The 22,276-nt window shown below is 45.1% G+C and overlaps 1 protein-coding gene across 1 annotated transcript in view; it reads left to right on the forward strand.

Annotated features, from left to right (window-relative positions):
- The window catches only part of NNT (nicotinamide nucleotide transhydrogenase), a 96,037-nt gene that overhangs the window by 5,971 nt on the left and 67,790 nt on the right, over positions 1-22,276 (forward strand). Inside the window, exons 2-6 of the mRNA XM_075268925.1 lie at positions 8,994-9,192; positions 14,139-14,368; positions 15,070-15,287; positions 16,802-16,889; positions 20,712-20,800. Coding sequence (XP_075125026.1) covers positions 9,042-9,192; positions 14,139-14,368; positions 15,070-15,287; positions 16,802-16,889; positions 20,712-20,800 — 776 coding nt within the window. The 5' untranslated portion in view covers positions 8,994-9,041. The remainder of the gene's footprint in view (positions 1-8,993; positions 9,193-14,138; positions 14,369-15,069; positions 15,288-16,801; positions 16,890-20,711; positions 20,801-22,276) is intronic.

Consider the following 22,276-nt stretch of genomic DNA (forward strand, 5'->3'; position numbering starts at 1 on the left):
ACCCGATGGACCCCATTATTGCCTATGGGGTCTACCGGTAACCGCTGTCTTAGCATATGGGTCCCCGGTATTGGCTCCTCCGAGATGACATGTATGATGAAATTAACATGTTTTTTTTTTTATTCTGCTAAAACAAAAATATAAGAAAGTTTAAAAAACTGCAAAACCCCCATTTTTTGTGTACATTACATCTTCCAAAAATGGAATAAAAAGTTATAATCACTCTCCCCCACAAGGCTCTCCATAATGCCGCACCTCCCTACATCTCCTCCCTCATCTCTGTCTACCGCCCAACCCGTGTTCTCCGTTCACTCAATGACCTAACACTTACATCCTCTATCATCAGAACCTCCCACGCTCGTATACAAGACTTCTCCCGAGCTGCACCACTTCTCTGGAATGCTCTACCCCGGACAATCATATTAACTCCCAACTTCTACAGTTTCAAAAGCAAACTAAAGACGCATCTTATCAGACAAATCTATCACAATTCCTAATGTAAACCCTTCTGTACTATAATTAGAATCCCCAAAATGTAACCCTCCTCTGTCCCCGCTCCCACATTACCACACATGATATGATGCCATCTCAGGATAACTTTATAGGTCCAAGCTCCATCCACATGTTACAGGACACGACTGGTGACGGCCCATAAAGTTTTATGTTTGTGTAATGACCTCTATTACAGAATTATCTGACCTCTGTATAAGCAATGCCGCCCCTGCTACATCTTGTGTCACCCCCTCTACCTCATAGATTGTAAGCTCTTGCGAGCAGGGCCCTCAGTCCCATTGTTTGAAATGTCTTTCTTTGTAATGTATCTTTCTGTCTGTATTTGAACCCTACAAATTGTACAGCGCTGTGGAATATGTTGGCGCTATCTAAATAAAATTTATTATTATTATTATAATCAGGTTAAACGTGCCCAAGGTTAGCACCAATGAAAACCGCAAACCGTCTTGCAAAAAAAGAGCGAGTGTACATGCACATTTTAATACATAAAGAGAGACAGCTCGGTTTATGGCGGCGTTTACACCTCCACTCTTCTGGGATCGCCCATGATCAGACACTTCTCCTCTAGCTTGTCTTGTTTGTGAGACGACGCCTACAAGCTCACCATACTTCTTATCGTCTCTCATCAGAGAGCAGCCTGCTGGTTACTTAATACTCATGTCCCATGACTGGAGGCAAACCTGCTGACTGTTTCCAAGGACAATCGTCAGAATTTTGAAGTCAGCTGTGTATCTAAACAGAGAAAACAATTTGAAATGACTCAAAATATGCACAAAATACGTCTTTATCCAGGTGACGTGTACGAAATTGGCCGTGAAATACGGAATCAATGGTATCCATGGGGAACCCATTCTCACCGATTTTGCTTTAGCTAAATATATGAGGTAGCAGAAAAATCTTCAGGCAGATTGCAATCCGGCCTCCAATTGTAGTAACTGGGAAGAGCTGTCCAAATATTTCAGACTGTAATCTGCAGAAAACAACCCATAGGATGTCTAGTCAGGGGACAGAGCAAAGTTATACATGAGGGCAGATAGTGACCTAGACCTGATAAGGAAAGGTAAAACCAGAGATAGCAGAGACTCTATGAGGAGGGTAAACCAATACACCATTGTACTGTGATCTGAAAGGAAAAGTAAGCGCCTGGATCAGAGTCCACCAGATAAGAGACTGCACTACTGCGCTTCATTGTCGTGAGCAATAAAGAGTTAATAAGCTGCATAAAGTAGTGCAGTATTACAGTGGAAAGCCTTATTATATGTTCAGCTGTGCGGAGAACTCACACAGCGGAAAAGGTTTCCACCATGGAAATGGGCCCTTATAGGGGAGTAGTGATTTACTAACTTGGTCCTGGGGATCGCTGCTGATGGTCATGTGATCTGATGGGCCCTCAGTCCTATTGTGTGAAATTACTTTCTTTGTAATGTATCTTTCTGTCTGTATTTGAACCCTGCAAATCGTACAGCGCTGCGGAATATGTTGGCGCTATATAAATAAAATGTATTATTATTATATTATGGATCAGCTGTTGGGTGCCTGAAATTGCTAGTGGATGGGGAGCATGTGCAGCACCGCTCCTATTCAAGTAATAGGATCCCCATCCACTGTATAGTGACAAGTAATAGGATCCTCCTCCACTGTATAGTGACAAGTAATAGGATCCTCCTCCACTGTATAGTGACAAGTAATAGGATCCCCATCCACCGTATAGTGACAAGTAATAGGATCCCCGTCCACCGTATAGTGACAAGTAATAGGATCCCCGTCCACCGTATAGTGACAAGTAATAGGATCCCCGTCCACCGTATAGTGACAAGTAATAGGATCCCCGTCCACCGTATAGTGACAAGTAATAGGATCCCCGTCCACCGTATAGTGACAAGTAATAGGATCCCCGTCCACCGTATAGTGACAAGTAATAGGATCCCCGTCCACCGTATAGTGACAAGTAATAGGATCCCCGTCCACCGTATAGTGACAAGTAATAGGATCCCCGTCCACCGTATAGTGACAAGTAATAGGATCCCCGTCCACCGTATAGTGACAAGTAATAGGATCCCCGTCCACCGTATAGTGACAAGTAATAGGATCCCCGTCCACCGTATAGTGACAAGTAATAGGATCCCCGTCCACTGTATAGTGGTGTTTCTGAGGAATTGCAGCACTCTCTGTCCACTAGCAACTTCTGTGACCCGGAGGCTGCTGCAACAGCTGATCCGTACCTGGTCTTAATGTTGGACCCCGACAGATTACGCACTGATGATCTATTATGTGGTCAGTTTATCAGTATGAAAAATCAATAAGGGGTCGGAAAACCTCACAAAACATATCCCCCTACTCTCTAGACAGGGAATCATTTCTGATTGGAAAGCCTAAAGAGTTTTTTTTTCACAAACATATTAATCTACGTACGGGGGGGGGGGGGGGGGGAGTTCTGACTCGCTCCCAATGACAGAGGTCAAGGGATATGAATTGGGCATAATGGATTTCAGTGTGTACAGTCCTTTTGATCTTGAAGAGACAAGATATCTCTGGCAGTGGCTTACTCCCCTGTCCCCATTGAGGTCTCGCGCAACCTTGGGCTGACAGGTATCTGATGTATATGGCAGTCTTTGAATATACAGGAGTATGACAGTGAGAGATACCACAATTCCGGCATGCTATATCAGTGTTGGTGTTCCCTAGAATGGAGGATGAGGTGTCTCATGGAGAATTGTAGAGTGCCTGTGGCTCTCGTATATAAGGGTATGCTCACACAACAGAATTTGCAGAGGGATTCCTCTACAAATTCTGGCCCTGTGCAACTTGTGGATAACTAGCCTTAGAAACAATGGCGTCAATCACTTAGGTTACTGTCTCCCATGCCGGGCTAATTCCATACTGGAGCTGATCCTTGAGGTGGAATCTTCCTCAAAATTAGCTCCAGATTTCTCCATGTGAATGTCCCCAAGTGTCACAGTGATCCCTGGTATGGCGGTCTGTTAGTGATGGGTACAGTATGACGGCAGTAGTTTTTCATCCTTAGTGCTTGACTTGTACCGTTCCACCTTGTCACAGCGATCTGTGAACGTGTTGACCTTTTTACCTGGAAAATTCCTTGGTTAATGCCGTTGCAAACATTTCCTGATATCTAACACACACACACAGGCCTTTCTTCAAGCCATTCTGTGCAGCTTTATCATACCGCCCATAGCAGGTGGATATTTGTGCTTGATAACATACAGTCCTATGAAAAAGTTTGGGCACCCCTATTAATCTTAATCATTTTTAGTTCTAAATATTTTGGTGTTTGCAACAGCCATTGCAGTTTGATATATCTAATAACTGATGGACACAGTAATATTTCAGGATTGAAATGAGGTTTATTGTACTAACAGAAAATGCGCAATATGCATTAAACCAAAATTTGACCGGTGCAAAAATATGGGCACCTCAACAGAAAAGTGACATTAATATTTAGTACATCCTCCTTTTGCAAAGATAACAGCCTCTAGTCGCTTCCTGTAGCTTTTAATCAGTTCCTGGATCCTGGATGAAGGTATTTTGGACCATTTCTTTCTACAAAACAATTCAAGTTCAGTTAAGTTTGATGGTCGCCGAACATGGACAGCCCGCTCTCAAATGATCTGAAAACAAAGATTGTTCAACATAGTTGTTCAGGGGAAGGATACAAAATGTTGTCTCAGAGATTTAACCTGTCAGTTTCCACTGTGAGGAACATAGTAAGGAAATGGAAGACCACAGGGACAGTTCTTGTTAAGCCCAGAAGTGGCAGGCCAAGAAAAATATCAGAAAGGCAGAGAAGAAGAATGGTGAGAACAGTCAAGGACAATCCACAGACCACCTCCAAAGAGCTGCAGCATCATCTTGCTGCAGATGGTGTCACTGTGCATCAGTCAACAATACAGCGCACTTTGCACAAGGAGAAGCTGTATGGGAGAGTGATGAGAAAGAAGCCGTTTCTGCACGTACGCCACAAATAGAGTTGCCTGAGGTATGAAAAAGCACATTTGGACAAGGCAGCTTCATTTTGGAAACAAAAATTGAGTTGTTTGGTTATAAAAAAAAGCGTTATGCATGGCGTCCAAAAAGAAACAGCATTCCAAGAAAAACACATGCTACCCACTGTAAAATTTGGTGGAGGTTCCATCATGCTTTGGGGCTGTGTGGCCAATGCCGGCATCGGGAATCTTGTTAAAGTTGAGAGTCGCATGGATTCCACTCAGTATCAGCAGATTCTTGAGAATAATGTTCAAGAATCAGTGACGAAGTTGAAGTTACGCCGGGGATGGATATTTCAGCAAGACAATGATCCAAAACACCGCTCCAAATCCTCAGGCATTCATGCAGAGGAACAATTACAATGTTCTGGAATGGCCATCCCAGTCCCCAGACCTGAATATCATTGAACATCTGTGGGATGATTTGAAGCGGGCTGTCCATGCTCGGCGACCATCTAACTTAACTGAACTTGAATTGTTTGTCCAAAATACCTTTATCCAGGATCCAGGAACTGATTAAAAGCTACAGGAAGCGACTAGAGGCTGTTATCTTTGCAAAAGGAGGATGTACTAAATATTAATGTCACTTTTCTGTTGAGGTGCCCATACTTTTGCACCGGTCAAATTTTGGTTTAATGCATATTGCACATTTTCTGTTAGTACAATAAACCTCATTTCAATCCTGAAATATTACTGTGTCCATCAGTTATTAGATATATCAAACTGAAATGGCTGTTGCAAATACCAAAATATTTAGAACTAAAAATGATTAAGATTAATAGGGGTGCCCAAACTTTTTCATAGGACTGTAGCTTGTATAAGGGATCAATAGTGACGGGGTTCACTTGGTCTTTTGACTATTAAAGGGGCTGGGCAGAATTAGTAAAACATGGCTGCTTTGTTTCACAAACATCATTCCGTCCGTCCGTAGCTTGTACTTGAGACCCCTGAACTTTAATGGAGCTGACACAATCCATGGGCAAGGGTGATGCTGTATTGCAAGAAAGCAGCCATGTTTATCTAATCCCTCCATCAGAGAACGCTTCCCAAAACAGATTGACCAAGAGATACTAAAAGCTGATGTGGTTTTTCACAGGACCCACCTTCAGGAACCCTGACAGTTATCAGACTGGTGGAACTTTAACCAGGCTTGGTATTCACAGAGATAAGCGGTGCCAGATATGTCTAGTGGCTTCTTTGCGCCCTCCCTTTGTAGAAATGGTACGGGAATGCCGACTATCAGTCCTGCTTTATCTTATCGCTTATATATACCTGCTTCTCAAGAAGCTCTGAATAGTCTGATTTCTACTAATGTGACCTTGATATAGAAGTATAGAGGGATGCAGTTTAGGGATTCTGGTGAGCTGACGTAGGGTCCAAACTAGGGTTGAGCCGATCTTGAAATTTTAGGATTGTTTTTAAAATCCGATTTCCGATCACTTTCTTTTCGAACCCGATCCCAATGCAAGTCAGTGGGATTTTTTAAATAATCGGAGATCGGATTTAAAAAAACTATCTTAATCATTACACAGCATGTAGTCCAAAAAATGATTCAATTTTTGGACCCCACGCTGTGTAGTGATTAACTCACGTCTCCCCTCCCAGTACCCGCCCACACTCTCCTAAGCCCCACCTTCTCTATAATACTAGTTTAGGGAGATGGGGGCGGGGCGCAGGGCGCTCTGAAGCCACATGAAGGACAGAGGACCGGACCAGCAGAGGGCAGCCGGTAAGTTGAGCGAAGTTCACGAGTAGATAGATATTACTGTACATTAAACTTGTCTAGTAGATAGTAGTATCTATCTAGTCATGAACTTGCCTCTTCGCCCTCACAGCAGCGCAGCACACAGTGATTTACCGCAGCCTGCCACTCTTCTGCTTCGTCCCTGTTTTACCGTGTATTCAGCTGAGTATACGGTAAAACAGGGACGAAGCAGAAGAGTGGCAGGCTGCGGTAAATCCATAGGAATGAAGGGACGCAGCCGGCACGCAGGGGCTTAAGCGACCGGCCGCTTCCATTCATTCCTATGGGTGCTAAGCTTTTCCCACAATGACTGGCCAGTAGCCAAGCATTGTGGGAAATAAGCCCCGATCTCGATCCCGCCCGAAAAGATCGGGATCGGAATTCCGATCGCGTTCGTGAAATTTTCTCGATCGCCGATCGGAATCCGATCTTTTCCAATCCCGATCGCTCAACCCTAGTACCAACCCGTAGTAATCATGCAGAAAGGAACGTCACACTTAGGATGCGCTAGTGAACTTTCTTTATTATTCACACTCGTGATAGTAGAGTACCACGAGTGTGAATAATAAAGAAAGTTCACTAGCACATCCTAAGTGTGACGTTCCTTTCTGCTTGATATAGAAGAAATCCTAGCTTAAGGCCTCGTTCACATGGGGCACGGGACTGTGTATTTTGGTCCTGATTCTGATGCGGGAAGCCACATCAAAATTGGACCAAAATGCGCCTGCCACGACTGTCGCGGCTTCCGACAGTCGCGTTTTCCTGCTCCGGTGTAGGCCCAAATGAATGGGGCTAGTCTGGAGGGTGCTGTCGCGAGGCGGACGCTGGGGCTGACCTCAGCCGTGGAATCCGCCTTAAGAAAGGGCAGCTCGCTTCTTTTGACCATGACCGCTCACGGTAAAAAGGAAGCTAGCAGTCTACGTAGACCTCTATTGTGAGGGGACTGATTCTGAGGTGGATTTGGCATCAGAATCCACCCCCTCTTGCCCCGTGTGAATGGCCCTTAGCCGATGTATGGACCACAATTTCTAGTCCTGATTCTTCCATGTACATTGGGCCTTAGGATTGATTGACGTATAGTCCAGGAAGATCCTGGATCATATGTGGTTATCGGAAAGCCCAATCGCTACTCTACTAGACCGACCACTTTATGCCAGTTTAGTACAATAGCGACCAGGCTTTACGATAGTCACACATGAGCCATTTTGGAGCTCGCTGCACCCTAGCACACTGGTAGGGTGCAGTGAGTTGTGTGCACATGGCTGTGGTCAGTCGGCGAAATGCGGCCCACGCAGGGACCATATTTTTTGTTCAATAAATGGTTGTGTACACGGCCACTAATGCCAAGAAATACAGCCCTGTGATGGGCCTTAGTTGATGTATTTTTAAACGTAGCCCTCTGACTCCAATATGATCTAGGCCTGTGCTGTTGTCACTACAATTGATATTACCCAGGATCATGCCACTGCATAGGGATCATGGAAAAACTCTGGTGCAGACACGGAAAATCAAGGAAAACACGCACATGTATCTATATATAGAATACAGCCTAAAAGAGACGCCAAGGACACCAGAGCTTATCACCACGCTCTCTTCACACTCCTTTGTGCCTCAAAGGTTTTACCTTCTTAGATTTTGCTTGTCCCCATGCTTGCTATGTTATGTGCGTGGGCTCAATGCCCCATTGCACTCCATAGTTATCACCCGTATTCCCAATTTCGAGGTGAACTGAACACCTTGAGATCTAGGAGCGGGCAGGGACTTGTCAAGTGCTGCGAGTATTTTAGTGACGGACGTGAGACATGGGATATTCCCATGATGTCATCGGGTTCACATGACAGCTCGGACGCTAGTTGGTGCTCAAGTGACAGCAGGAGAGTTCGCGCTTGTCATGGAGACAGACAGAGGAAGCCTTAACACTAGGCCTCAGTCGTTGTCCTCTGTAAGACTGCCAAGAAAATCTTGTGAACCAAGAAGGCATTGCCAGTTCTGTTGCTGTAAAGGTTCCTTTACATTCTGGTATTACAGGACGCTTCCATCATGTGTTCACCCCTTCTCCGTATTATAATCTGCTTGGCTGGTAAATGTGAATCCTGTGGTACGAATTCTGAGGTTTATTGAGGTGACACAAAAGGGTTTCTGCATAGATTAATGTGGAAGTTACCTCTCTCCTCAACAATGCCCTTGTTGCTCCAAAGAGCTCATTTGCATATTGTAAAAAATGGCGATATCTTGGTAAGAGGCAGCGGTTCGCAAGTGGAAACGCCATCAGATGATCCTAACCTATCTATCTGCAGGGCTGGGGTGATATACTGGTTGTGGTGACCCTAACCTATCTATCTGTGGGGCTTGGTTCTGATGACCCTAACCTATCTATCTGCAGAGCTGGGGTGATATACTGGTTCTGGTGACAGTAACCTGTCTATCTGCAGAGCTGGGGTGATATGCTGGTTCTGGTGACCCTAACCTATCTATCTGCAGGGCTGGGGTGATATACTGGTTCTGGTGACCCTAACCTATCTATCTGCAGGGCTGGGGTGATATACTGGGTCTGGTGACACTAACCTATCTATCTGCAGGGCTGGGGTGATATGCTGGTTCTGGTGACCCTAACCTATCTATCTGCGGGGCTGGGTTTGCTGGTCCCCTTTAACATATCGTGTCGATTACATTTGTAATATATAAATGGTAACATGAACCAGAAGTAAAATAATGTATTTTTTTCCTGTCTGCAGGTGGACGTGTGAGGAACATTACAAGCCCTTGAATAAGATCCAGCCATCATGGCGACCATTCTGAGATCACTAGCTACCAGCTGCACAAGTCCCCTGTTCAATGGCGTAATATCTCTGAAGGCGCAGACTGTCAAGACGCCATGTCTGCGGATGTTTCGCACCCACCAGGTTCTCTGGTGCCAGCAGCCAGTCAAACCAGGTAACTACTGCCTGCATCTGACTAGTCTAAGAATTGGTACATAGGGCTGGGCGACCATGACCTAAATCAAAATCGTTATTAATCGAGTATTTTACCTCCATTATAATACAGCCTTATTAAACTTCTACCCATTTTACGGTATGAGTATGTGTTGGGCCACCTATGTGAGTTTCATCTCGCAAGGTTCGCCCAGCAGTTTTCTTCAGACTGTACACTGCCAAAACGGAACGGTTATACATTGGGGTCTCTTCAGATCAAACAAGCCGGGCTCCGGCGCGACTCCCTGCTGTATCCGGGTCCTTTGCCTGACGTAAGGTACTGCTGAGGCCTGTGATTGTCACGCAGTGGTCATTGTCACACAGCGTTGTGATGTTTACGTCTATACATCGCAATTGTACGTGACCTACTGAGGCCCAATCACAGGCTCAGGGGGTCCCTGATGTCGGGCAGAAGCGCTGTAGAGAACAGGGGCCGTGCTGAAGCTCAGGAAAGTTGAGTTACAGTTTTTTTCATTTTCTCACCTCTTCTGGACCTCCACTTATTAGGGGTCTGAAGAGACTCCTCAGTATATAATAATTCAGACGTGTTTGGTGTGAATGAAATTGCAGGTAGAACCTGAGAAATACTGTAATAATCGAACATCACATCAGTTAGGGGGCGTTCACACTACCGTCAGTGTCCGACATGTCAGGTTTTTCTGTCCGCTTGAAAAGTCGGACATCTTTACATGCGGACAGTGAAGGAAGGGCACGGAGTGCAAAAGAACGCACCCGATCGCCATTTAAGTGAATGACAGGTGTCACGGACACAGCTAGTGTCTGCTCCTAATGTCCGTGCCAGATTTTGAACGGACACTAGGAGCGGACACTACCTGTCGGACACTGACGGTAGTGTGAATGCCCCCTTACCCAAATAAAATCGCTTGAGTTATTTATTAGGGATTCTCCCAAAATGGGACCACCACCTGATCAGTGGTGGTCCGACTGCTGGGGCACTCATTGATCATGAACACAAAGGTCACTTGTCCCCTTTTTGATTGAGTGGCGGTCAAGTATACGTGCGGCCGCTCCATGCAAAGTCTGTGGTACTGGTGGAAATAGCAGAGTACAGTACCAGCTAGCTTTGGTAGTCTCGTAGAGTTTGCCTATAGGGGCAGCGTACATGTTTGACCGCCACTCCATTCAAACAGGGGACATACAACCCCTTTTCTGATAAATGGTGGAGGGCCCAGTAGTTGGAGACCTGTGGTCAGACACTTTATCATTGATCCTGTGGATAGATAGTAATAACTTGATATGTTGGGGGAAAACTGCAACCTACAGAATCATTACATTGTCCGAAATATTAAAGCTTGTTGCTGCCCTCTACTGGCCACTATAAGAATGACTGTAACAGACTCGATTGGAATAGAGCGGACAAGGTGTGAAGTTATTTCTATAGTGAACATAAAGAAATACACAAGTGTTGGCCATTCTGGATTCCGTAGTTCATTGCTGCCAGCGATTCTCAGAGCAGGTCAGGATGTCAGAAAAGCGTAACCGGGGTCCTATGAACCATCACTACATTGCATGCAGAGGCGTAGCTATAGGGAGTATGGAGAGAACTATCCCTATCGGCTCCTTCTGCCCCATAGCATATACCAGTATGCAATAATCCAATGTATACTAGTGCTATGATGTGTATGTGCACATATTCTTCGCCAATAAAGCTTTATAAAGGCCCATTTCTCCATAAGAATGTATTACATGTGTGAAAGTTTTAGGCAGGTCTGTGAAGTCAGTAAGCCAAACTGTGGCCTCTGTCATCTCTATGTTTCCTGACTATGACTCCTTCATAAATGGCAGCCATGGTCAGTCTGAAGTGGTAAAGATCCTCTAATTCATTAATAAGCCAGTGATTGATTCCTACGAGAGTAAATATGTAACGAACTATACATCCAATTAATTATATAATATTGATAATTCTATCATTTAAACAAAATATTAATCATTTTATTAAGCCGGAGTCGATAACTTTTTTTCCCCCGAACGCTACAGTTTTTAGGTGATATTCTATTGGCCGGCCTTTGCCGCCATGATACAGGGGGAGTGCAAAGGGTGCCAGGTTTTCAGTCAGCTGTTAACTATAGACTGCAACATTTAGGGGTGGACAATTATGACTTAAATCAAAATCGTGATTAGTCGGCCATTTTACCTTAATTAAGGTTAATGGTGATAATTAGCCATGCCCCTTTTACAGTATGACTATGTGTTGGACTCAATGATACTCACCTCTCCTGGTCTCCTGACGTCAGGGACCGGTGAGGCCCAATAACATGGGTTACACAGCATTGTGACACTTATGCATCACGACACCACATAACCTTCTAAGGCCTAATCTCTGGCCTCAACGAAGAGTACGGATCCAACCAAGGGTATGGATCCATTTGATTTAGGCGCACATATTCCATATATATGTTGTCAGCCTCATACACCAACAGAGCGTCTTTCTCGCATCTATCAGGCAGGTATAAACCGCTATATAATGAATTATAATTGTCCAGTTTTATTGTATAGCGTAGTAGTAGTGGCGCTTTTCTGTGCTAACCCATCCTCCATAGGAGTCTATGAGTGATATATACATCCCAATTTATTCTTCTCATGTAAGGCCGACCTATGTGTATGGGGTTGGTTACATCTGCTGCTTTCACCGAATCCTGTGCACCCTGTAGGGAAGGGTATACAGCTATATATACAGTGATATGACAGATCGCATATTTTACCTGTCATCATAGACGCCTGCACTGGTTGGAACTTAAAATTTTCCAGCCAGAGCTAGATACCCTTGTAGCTTATGAAGATCACGTGTTAGACATACCGGCCGGGTAGAAAACTCGATAAGCCGGAAGGTTAATGATTGATTGTGAACGCACCAACCCGACTGACTTTCACTGCTACCTCCAGAGGTCAAACGTGAGGCAGACTTCTTCCTAGTACCTGTGCATACATTTAACAGGGATTTCCCATGAACGTAGCCATATGTAAATTTGTAGACGATAGAAAATTAAAATTTTTTGCAAATATAAATAAATAACAGGGTTTTGATGCCCTTTGTCTTGATTGGTTACCAATAGATATGACCGTGAATGCAGGAACTTTCTATAGTCTGGGACTTGTTAGAAACCCGGCCATGATGTCCTTATTCTGCACGGATTATCGGGCAGAGACACTATATGTATCCAAAGGTAACCCGACCACAATAAGTATACCATGACTGGGGTTTATTACAAGGTCCAGACCATAGAAAGTTCTTATATTCATGGTCGTATCCTTTGGTAACAGATGTCATCATTGTAATGGTTGGAGAAAACCTTTAAAACCCTGCAAGATGTTTGTTTTTTTGCAAAAATGTCTACAAATTTATATATATATATATATATATATATATATATATATATATATATATATATATATATATATATGCTATATACCATTGCAAAGCTTTGTTGGTATCTGCCCCAGTTCCAGAGATATTGGTGCGTTATTTTCCGCTACTCATATCCCTGCACTGTCAGGTGGGTTGCCCTTACAGCACAGCGTCATTGTTGTGCCCCCTGATGGTGCACATCTATAGGCTTGTAATGTAAAGGTGATAACAGCCGACACTAACAGCACCAATATATCTGGAACCAGAACAAATACTGGCAAAGCTGAATTCCGCATTGCATCAGTATATAACACTCCCTATTGTATAAGACATAAAAGGTCCTTTTTTTAAGGCTATTTCTAACTTAAGTACAATGGTGCAACGCTGCAAAGACGGCCATGGAGTCAGGGTAAGGGCCTATTTTGAGTGGCGCCGGGAAAAAAAACTCCATCTTCAAAATAAAATGCTTATAGAATTATTAATATTGTATAATTGTATAATTAATTAGATGTCTAATTTGTTACATATTAACTTTCATAGTAATAGGAGCGGCTCAGCAGCCCCCTCCACTGCCTAGTGGTGGTTCTGGGGAACTGCAGCATTGCTCCTATTACCTGTATAGTTGCATTGCTGTTCACTCTGCCTGTTCCTGGTGACCTCTAGGATAGATGATCTTTGTGGGCTCTGGGTGTTGTGACCCAGACAGATCACATACTGATGACTTAGGCAGTGGATAGGTCATCAGTAGAGATGAGCGAACACTGTTTGGATCAGCCGTTCCGAATAACACGCTCCCATAGAAATGAATAGAAGCAGCCGGCACACAGACTTTGCCGGCGGCCGGTCGCTTAACCCCCCGCGTGCCGGCTACGTCCATTCATTTCTATGGGAGCGTGTGGCCGTTCCGAATAGTATTCGCTCATCTCTAGTCATCAGTATTAAAATGGGATTTAGGGATGGACAACCCCTTTAAGACTGTAGCCCAGCTTCAAGGGCATTGGCTCCAGTTCTTTGGCGTATTCTGCAATACGACCAAACACTTAGTATTTGATCAGCCGTTGAATTATCTACGCCCACACCCTTATAATAAAGCACATGACCACACCTTAGTCCTAGGCCGCTGCCAGCCCTTACTGAATAATTAGACATCTGTTGTGACTTATGTGAGCAGGACGCACAGATAGATGAAAGGACGGAAAGACATTCCATATCCAGAGTTTCTGTAAATAGCGAAAAGAGGAAATCTCGGGTACAGGCGCAAAACAACAAGTAAAGTCCTTCTTCCAGATTTTTCTATATGGTAATAGTAGGAATGAATAGAATGGTCCGAACAAGTCACCCAATGTTTAAATGTTTTGGCATTGCTGGAAAGGGTGTGAATCGTGGTCAGAATGGGACAGATCCCATTATAGTCAATGGGTTCTGCCGCGCTCATAGAACGGATCCGTTTTTGTCTGACGCAGCTATAAGAGCCATACGTTTCCATGTTCCCTCTGATGTCTGCGCTATACCGCGACATACATTGTTGTTGTCTCTTCCAGGTATCCCATACAAGCAGCTGACTGTAGGAGTCCCGAAAGAGATCTTCCAGAATGAGAAGAGAGTGGCTTTGTCCCCTGCCGGGGTTCAGGCCCTGGTTAAACAAGGCTTCAATGTCATTGTGGAATCTGGAGCTGGCGAGGCTTCCAAGTTCTCTGATGACCAATACAAGGAGGCCGGGGCCAAAATCCAGGGGACCAAGGAAGTTTTGGCTTCAGATCTTGTTGTCAAAGTAAGTCTTTCTTTCTAACTCTTAAAGTGGAAGTGTCATTTAGTTTTTTTTTCTGTTAATGTGTATGGAATGACCTGTTAAAGGGGTTTTCTGGGGTTAAAATATCAATGACCTATTCTAGAGAGATGTCCTTTATTATTATTATTATTATTATTGTTTATTTATATAGCACCATTAATTCCATGGTGCTTTACATTTGGGGGTTACATACAATACACAAAATATACAGGTAGATATAATACTAACAGTGACCGACTAGCATGGTGGGGTAGAGGGCCCTGCCCGCGAGGGCTTGCAATCTATGGGGGAAGGGGGGTAGAGACAGAAGGAGAGGGGGAGACTGTACAGATGGTGGTGTGGTCCTCAATATTAGATCAGCTGTTCTAAGCTGCGGTGAGTGCCATTATTATTTCACCATCAATAATCACATGGCTCAGTCCCATTCAAGTGAATGAAGCTGAGCTGCAGTATCAAGTATAGCCACTATACAATGTACAGCACTGTGCTTGGTAAGCAGTGAAGCGGTAACAGCACTCTACCAATATCTAAAGCTACATAGCCCCCTCATCCCTTCCTTCCCAACATGTCCCACGTCTCTATTTCGCCAGTAGGCCACATATTAATCTATCAGATCTGCTTTAATGCAGTGTGAATGAGTCTTCATCTGTGTATGACCCTGTCCTTTGGTTCCCCTTCTCCAGGTCCGTGCGCCAATGCTCAATCCAGCGCTGGGAGTCCATGAAGTAGACCTCTTAAAGCAATCCTCCACTCTCATCAGTTTTATTTACCCTGCACAAAACACCGATCTGCTGAACAAACTTTCCCAGAAGAAATCGACGGTCTTGGCCATGGACCAGGTGCCACGTGTCACCATCGCGCAGGGATACGATGCTCTGAGCTCCATGGCAAACATTGCTGGGTGAGGATCCTTTTGATGCTTATTGACCGCCCACTTTGGACCATGATGGGGGTCATTGCGCAATCGATATTCCATGAGTACAAAGTGTCCTGACCTGATTTACTAGCGTTCACAGGTATATGGTGGGAGGTGACCTTTGCACTGCCTGCAAAGATGTTTGGAAATCACTCGGAGGCTTTTCGGAGAGCGGGGACATAAACACATTTAGGGAATTTGGTGTGGGGGGGTAAATGTGGAGCGTCTTTGGCCCTTTTTTGTGACAGTGAAGGGCTTAGTTGATGTTACGTCTCGCAATGGGCGATAAGAGTTGGGAGACCAAGGTAGGCCTCAGCCTGATAGATTTACTATAACGTCTGAAGACTGTAGGCCGGATCCTCCTAATAATTTCCCTGCTGGGTCTGAATTATTAAGGCTGGCATGGTCACTTGGTCTCTCCTAGAATTGAGGAATTAATGGAAAATATTCCAAACTGACCCTCATTCGGATAACGGCCATGACTTTGTACATATTGGTTATTTCGGTTTGGTTTTTACTATATTTGTCCGCCTTTGTCTGCAGTTTCTTCAGACCTGGTATTATATTCTAGGGTCTCTTCAGACCTCAGAGTTAGAGATGAGCGAGTACTGTTCGGATCAGCCGATCCGAACAGCACGCTCGCATAGAAATGAATGGACGTAGCCGGCACGTGGGGGGTTAAGCGGCTGGCCGCCGTCAAAGAGGAAGTACCAGGTGCATCCATTCATTTTTATGGAGCGTGCTGTTCAGATCGGCTGATCCGAACAGTACTCGCTCATCTCTACTCAGAGTATAATGAGCGGAGTGGAGGTGAGGAAACTTAAAAACCAATTTTCCTCGTCTTCTTCCTGGCTCCTGCATAACATCCGGGACCGCGGAGAGCTGTGATTGGGCCTCAATGATCATATAGCATCGTGATGCAAATATGCAAACGGGACTACACCGGTGCCTGGTGTCATTTAGCAGGCCAGGGGAGATGAAAAGCCATAGGGCAACCCTCGTCCACCCCATCTGCGCTTGCCACTGTATACTGGGATTCCGTTGCAAGCAGCAAGCAGCGCTTTTCTCTCTGCATTTTTCGCCCTTTTCGAACGGAATCCATGCAAACCCCATTACAGTCTATGGAGCCTGCAAGTTTCCTAAGGTCCCCAAACCGATGCCCTGAAAGGAAACCTGTTTGCAAATGTCAACCAAGCCTTAGTCGCCATTATGCTGCATTCAATCTTCATAAATACAGATTCTCACACTTGGGGGCAACACGGTTTCTCAGTGGTTAGCACTGCCGCCTTGCATTGCTGGAGTCCTGGGTTTGAATCCTGCCAGGAACAACATCTGCAAGGAGTTTGTATGTTCTCCCCGTGTTTGTGTGGATTTCCTCCCATACTACAAAGACATACTGATAGGGAAAAATGTATATTGTGAGCTCTGTATGGGGCTCACAATCTATATTAAAAAAAAAAATACTAAATTCTCACTCTTATGCTTTTTGTCCCTTGCAGTTATAAAGCCGTTGTCTTGGCCGCTAACAACTTTGGGCGTTTCTTTACCGGTCAGATCACCGCAGCAGGAAAGGTTCCACCTGCCAAGGTACGTCCATTTTGCTATGTTCTGTTGTCATCTTAATAGCAGCCGGCAGATGGCGATATAGTAGCGGGTATCTAATCTCGGAAGCTTGGCATTGCTCATCAGTGTTTACTGTGCTTATTTTACGGTGTGCGCGAGATTGTGCCGATCCAGATGTAGCGCACAAAGTTGCACCTGCCTGTCATGTGAATGGCTTTTATGTGCCAGCTGGGGCTTTTTTTTTTTTTATTAGCTTCTATTCTGAGCTGCAATGGAAATGGCGTACGGTGCCTGGAGCACTAGTCATATGTGATACATCTATATGTCTGACGCTGTATCTAGCGGTTTGCAATTCACGCCAAGTCAGCGTTTTAAGCCTATATAGCTCTTTACTATAAAGATATACCAATTCTGCGAGCAGTGCCCCCTCCAGTGGATTATTTGTGCATGACAGACTTCAGGATTTCTTGAGACCGGTCCCAGATATGAGTCAGCTGTCTGCGAAATTCCTCAAGGTCTACACTACACATGTTTTTACCATCACTATACGCTTGCAGCGTAGCGAGCGCTCCCATTTATTCAGGAGACATGTCTGCATAGCAATGAACACCTGTGACTTTTTTTTATTTTTCTGCCATTTGATCAATGAATTAGAAAAGGAAATTTATTTTGAACCATTTTAGCCTGAACTTTAAAATAAACATCCGACGGTCTGGAAAACATCGGGAACAGCGCCTTGTGCGGGAAGCGCAGTCCTCGAATGAACTGCAGTCCTGTCAATTGTCCCTGGAGAATGTGTAAAGACCTAGCGTGAAATACATGGACATGTCCCAAAATGGAGCCCTAGTTCTAACTTATCTGTATTAGACGCCATTTACACAACCAAGCGTGCAACCCAAGGCACTTCCGATTGGGGGTCTGATGTTCCATATTTAAGGAGCAGGTCTGCGAAATCACAACACAACCCCCCATTGAAGTTATTGAGGCACAGAAAGCACTCTGTGTCATGAATGCCTTCCATTAAAGAAATCGGAACTTACTTGGTCTGCACAGTTGGATATGAGCCCTTTATGTCACCCCATCCTTTCACTCTCTCTTTAACGTATTACAAAAGTCTTCAGACCCTTTCACCTTTTTCTCATTTTGTTATGTTGCAACCTTGTGCTCAAACCCCCAAACTTTAAAGAGGGGACAGTAAGGAACATTATCGCGTTACGGACACTACTGTCAGGAGGGACGTTCCCATTTAGACTGTCAGGAACGCCCTTCTGACAGTGAAGAGCTATCGGTAAATGCACCAATGGCTCTTCCACTGGGGCACATAACGGGAAAGCTGACAGGGTGCTGAATTCAAGGCACGGTCGGCTTTCTGGTGATATATACAACCGCACGTCCTCAAGGACATGAAAGGTCCTCTTTAAACTTGCACTCAATACTCCATACTGACAAAGTGAAGACAGAATGTGATCATTTAGGGCCCCTTCACATGGCGTAAGCGCGTCGCCCATTTAGACCTGTACACCCGAGCGCTTCAAAACACATCCCGTTCACTTCAATGGGAGCTCGCGTAAAGCCGGCTTCACACACGCTCCCATTGAAGTGAATGGGATGTGTTTTGAAGCGCTCGGGTGTATGTGTCTAAATGAGCGGAGCCCTTACACCATGTGAAGGGGCCCTCATTGAAAAGGAAAATCGAAACTCTTCCCTTGCTTTAAATATTCAGACTCTTTACGGTACTCAATGCAGCTTTGGCAGGGACTACAGCCTCCATTCTTCATGGGTATGTTTCCATAAGGTTTACACACTTGGATTTGAGGATTTTCTGTCATTCCCCTCTGCAGATCCTCTCAAGCTTTGTCAGGCTGGATGGTGGGACTATTGGTGGACATTTTCAGGTCTCTTCAGAAATGTTCAATTGGGTTCAAGTCAGGGCTCTGGCTGGGCCAGTCAAGGACATTCACACTGTTCTCCTTAAGCCTCTCCTGTGTTGTGTCGGCTGTATTCTTAGGATCATTGTCTTGTTGGAAGGTGAACTTTCATTTAGTCTGAGGTCTAGAGCACTCCGGATCAGGTTTTTATTAAAGGGATTCTGTAATTAAAATGCAAATTTTTTTCTGGGTACCATGGCAGAATAGCCTTAAGAAAGGCTATTCTTCTCCTACCTTTAGGTGTCTTCTCCGTGCCACCGTTTTGTAGATATCCCAGTTGTCATTGGTATGCAAATGAGTTGTCTCGCAGCACTGGGGGCGGTCCCCAGCGCTCAAACAGCACTGTGGGTGTCCCCAATGCTGTGAGAGAACTCTCCAGCTCCGCCTCCATTTTCTTAAGGAACGAGTCTTCTTTGCGTCTTCGTCTGGTGCTGGCTTCAAACTTCTAGGCCTTGGGCAGCCAACTGCGCATGCCTGCCGGCCACAAGAAAATAGCCGCTTACAATAGTGTGTAAGCGGACATTTTCTTGTGGCCGGTGGGCATGCGCAGTCGGCTTTTTCCTAAGCCCGAGGCTTAGAAGTTTGAACCCAGCACCAGAAGAAGACGCAAAGAAGACCCGTTCCTTAAGAAGATGGAGGTGGCGCTGGAGAGTTCTCTCTCAGCATTGGGGACACCCCCAGTGCTGTTTGAATGCTGGGGACCGCCCCTAGTGTTGCAAGAAAACTCATTTGCATATTGCCGAAAACCGGGATTTCTACTGAACGCCGAAGCGGAGAAGACATCTAAAGGTAGGAGAAGAATAGCCTATCTTAAGGCTATTCCGATGTGGTACCCAATAAAATTTGCATTTTAATGATAGAATTCCTTTAAGTATATCTCTGTCCTTATAGTCAACTTTTCCTGAAAACTGACCAGCCTCCCTGCCTCAGCACCCCGAGAGCAGGATATTGCCCCCACCTGGTATCCTGGTTTCCTTCAGACATGGTGCTGGGTGGCCTGTTCTAGAAAGAGTCCTGTTTGTTCTAAACCTCTTCTCTTGGGAACTTTCAGTGCATCACAAATGGTTTTCTAACCTTGTCCAGGTCATATCATGTCTAATCTACTGAATTTACCACTGGTGAACTCCAAACAAGGCCTAGAAACATCTCAAAGATGGTCAAGAGAACTGGGAGTCCCCCGAGCTAAATTTCAAGTGTCGTAGTAAAGGGTCTGAATACCTTTTTTAACCCATTTATGCCTGGGGTTGAATTTTTTTGATTTGTAATAATGGAACTCTAGGCATAAATGGGTTAATAAATTAGCAGACTTTGTGTGCAGAATAATGGGGGAAACTTTAATATTTTTTTATTTATTTTTTTATTTTAGCACAAGGCTGCAACATAACAAAATGTGAAAAAGGTTGAAAGGTTCTGAAGATTTTGCAAATGCATTGTATAGATTTCCATGTGGCAGCCATGCAGGGTATACAAAGGAACCACACCACATAACATGCGTGATATCAGGCACCGTCAGAATAACGTTACTTCACCTATCCCCCTCTCTGTGTCTCCGAAGATGTCACGTAGCCTGGTAGCCCTACGACTCCTTCACTCATGTTAGTGTGTCGCGACCGTGAATTTGAATCGCAAAAATGGCCATCAGTGTTTCATTTGATGTCATGGCATTCTCAAGGTTGCAATGAATGAAGGTGTTGCAAGGTGAGCCAGTGATCTTTACTCTTTCAACAGGGGTCACGGCTAAAATCGCCACATTCTGCGCCCATAGAACCTTACCTCCATAAGATATTTGCACCGCTCCACCAGTTCTTCATAACTGGATGTAAACTCCTAATTTTGATGTCATGTCATGATATATCCGAATAAGGGAAGGTTATAGTTAAAATGGTTCAGTGTATCTTGTTGTTTTTTTCTTGCATAGGTTCTTATCATCGGTGGTGGCGTTGCTGGTCTGGCCGCTGCAGGAGCTGCTAAATCTATGGGCGCTATCGTGCGTGGGTTTGATACCAGGTAAACAATGCAAATCTGTATTTGAGATTGAAGAGTAAAAGAAGATGTATATGTTCCCCAAAAGAATAATATACTGTAATAAGAATAGGCCATCAGGGGGCAGCATGGTAGCTCAGTGGTTAGCACTGCAACCTTGCAGCGCTGGAGTCCTGGGTTCGAATCCTGCCAAGGACAACATCTGCGAGGCGTTTGTATTTTCTCCCTGTGTTTGTGTGGATTTCCTCCCATTCTACAAAAAGACAGACTGATAGGAGAAGAAATGTACATTGTGATCCCTATATGGGGTTCACAATCTACATTAACAATGTTCACACAGAGAATTTTGGTGCAGAGTTTAACCACTTCCGGACCGTCCATAGATTATATACGTACGGGAAGTGGTTGCCTTGTTCTGACCGGACGTACCGGTACGTCCAGTCAGAACACAGCAGCTGCATGGAGATCGTGTAGTTGCTGACACTGGGAGTCAGCTGTAACTTCAGCCGGAGCTCCCAGAGAGATGACAGGGAAGGTTTATTCCCTTCCCTGCCTTCTCGATCACTGTGTATACAGCACTCAATACACAGCTATGCGCGTCGCCGTGATGCGGCTGCCATGATGCGGCCGCCCTCTGACCCGGCGGTTACTTGATCCATTGGTGTCAGCGTCTTACAAGAGCTGCTGGGTCCTACAAGACCCAGACCAGCTCTGTAAGTGTAAAGATCAGCGTGCAGGAGGCTAAATGTACCAGCCCCAGTTGCAGGGGAAATCAGCCTCCCTAACAACAACAAAAAAAAGTGATCAGATGTCCCCAAAGGTCTCTTATGACCTTATAGGGACACAATGTGAAAAAAAATAAAGTTAAAAAAATAAATAAAATAATAATCTAATAAAACGCCATTATTAAAGAGGACCTTTCACCATTTTGCCCACAGGCAGTTCTATATACTGCCGGAAAGCTGACAGTGCACTGAGTTCAGCACACTGTCGGCTTTCCTGATCTGGGCCCGGTGTGAAGAGCTTACGGTCCTGGTACCGTAGCTCTTCTATGGTCAGAAGGGCGTTTCTGACACTCAGTCAGAGACGTCCTTCTTCACAGCACAGCCAATCGCGCTGTGCTGTGTGAGCCCGGAGGAACGCCCAATCCCTCCCTGATAATGCTCGTCTATGGACGAGTACTGCGAGCAGATGGAGGGGGCGTTCCTCCCGACTCTCACAGCACAGCGCGATTGGCTGTGCTGTGAAGAAGGACGTCTCTGACTGAGTGTCAGAAACGCCCTTCTGACCATAGAAGAGCTACGGTACCGGAGCCGTAGGCTCTTTACACTGGGCACAGATCGGGAAAGCCGACAGTGTGCTGAACTCAGCTTTCCGGCAGTATATAGAACTGCCTGTGGGCAAAATGGTGAAAGGTCCTCTTTAACCCCTTCCCGACATGCGCCGTAATAGTACGGCGCGTGTCGGGTCTGTAACTATGGCGACCGCCCGGGAGCCGGG

This window comes from Leptodactylus fuscus, chromosome 1 (genome assembly GCF_031893055.1).
Source record: "Leptodactylus fuscus isolate aLepFus1 chromosome 1, aLepFus1.hap2, whole genome shotgun sequence".
Classification (NCBI taxonomy): Eukaryota; Metazoa; Chordata; class Amphibia; order Anura; family Leptodactylidae; genus Leptodactylus; species Leptodactylus fuscus.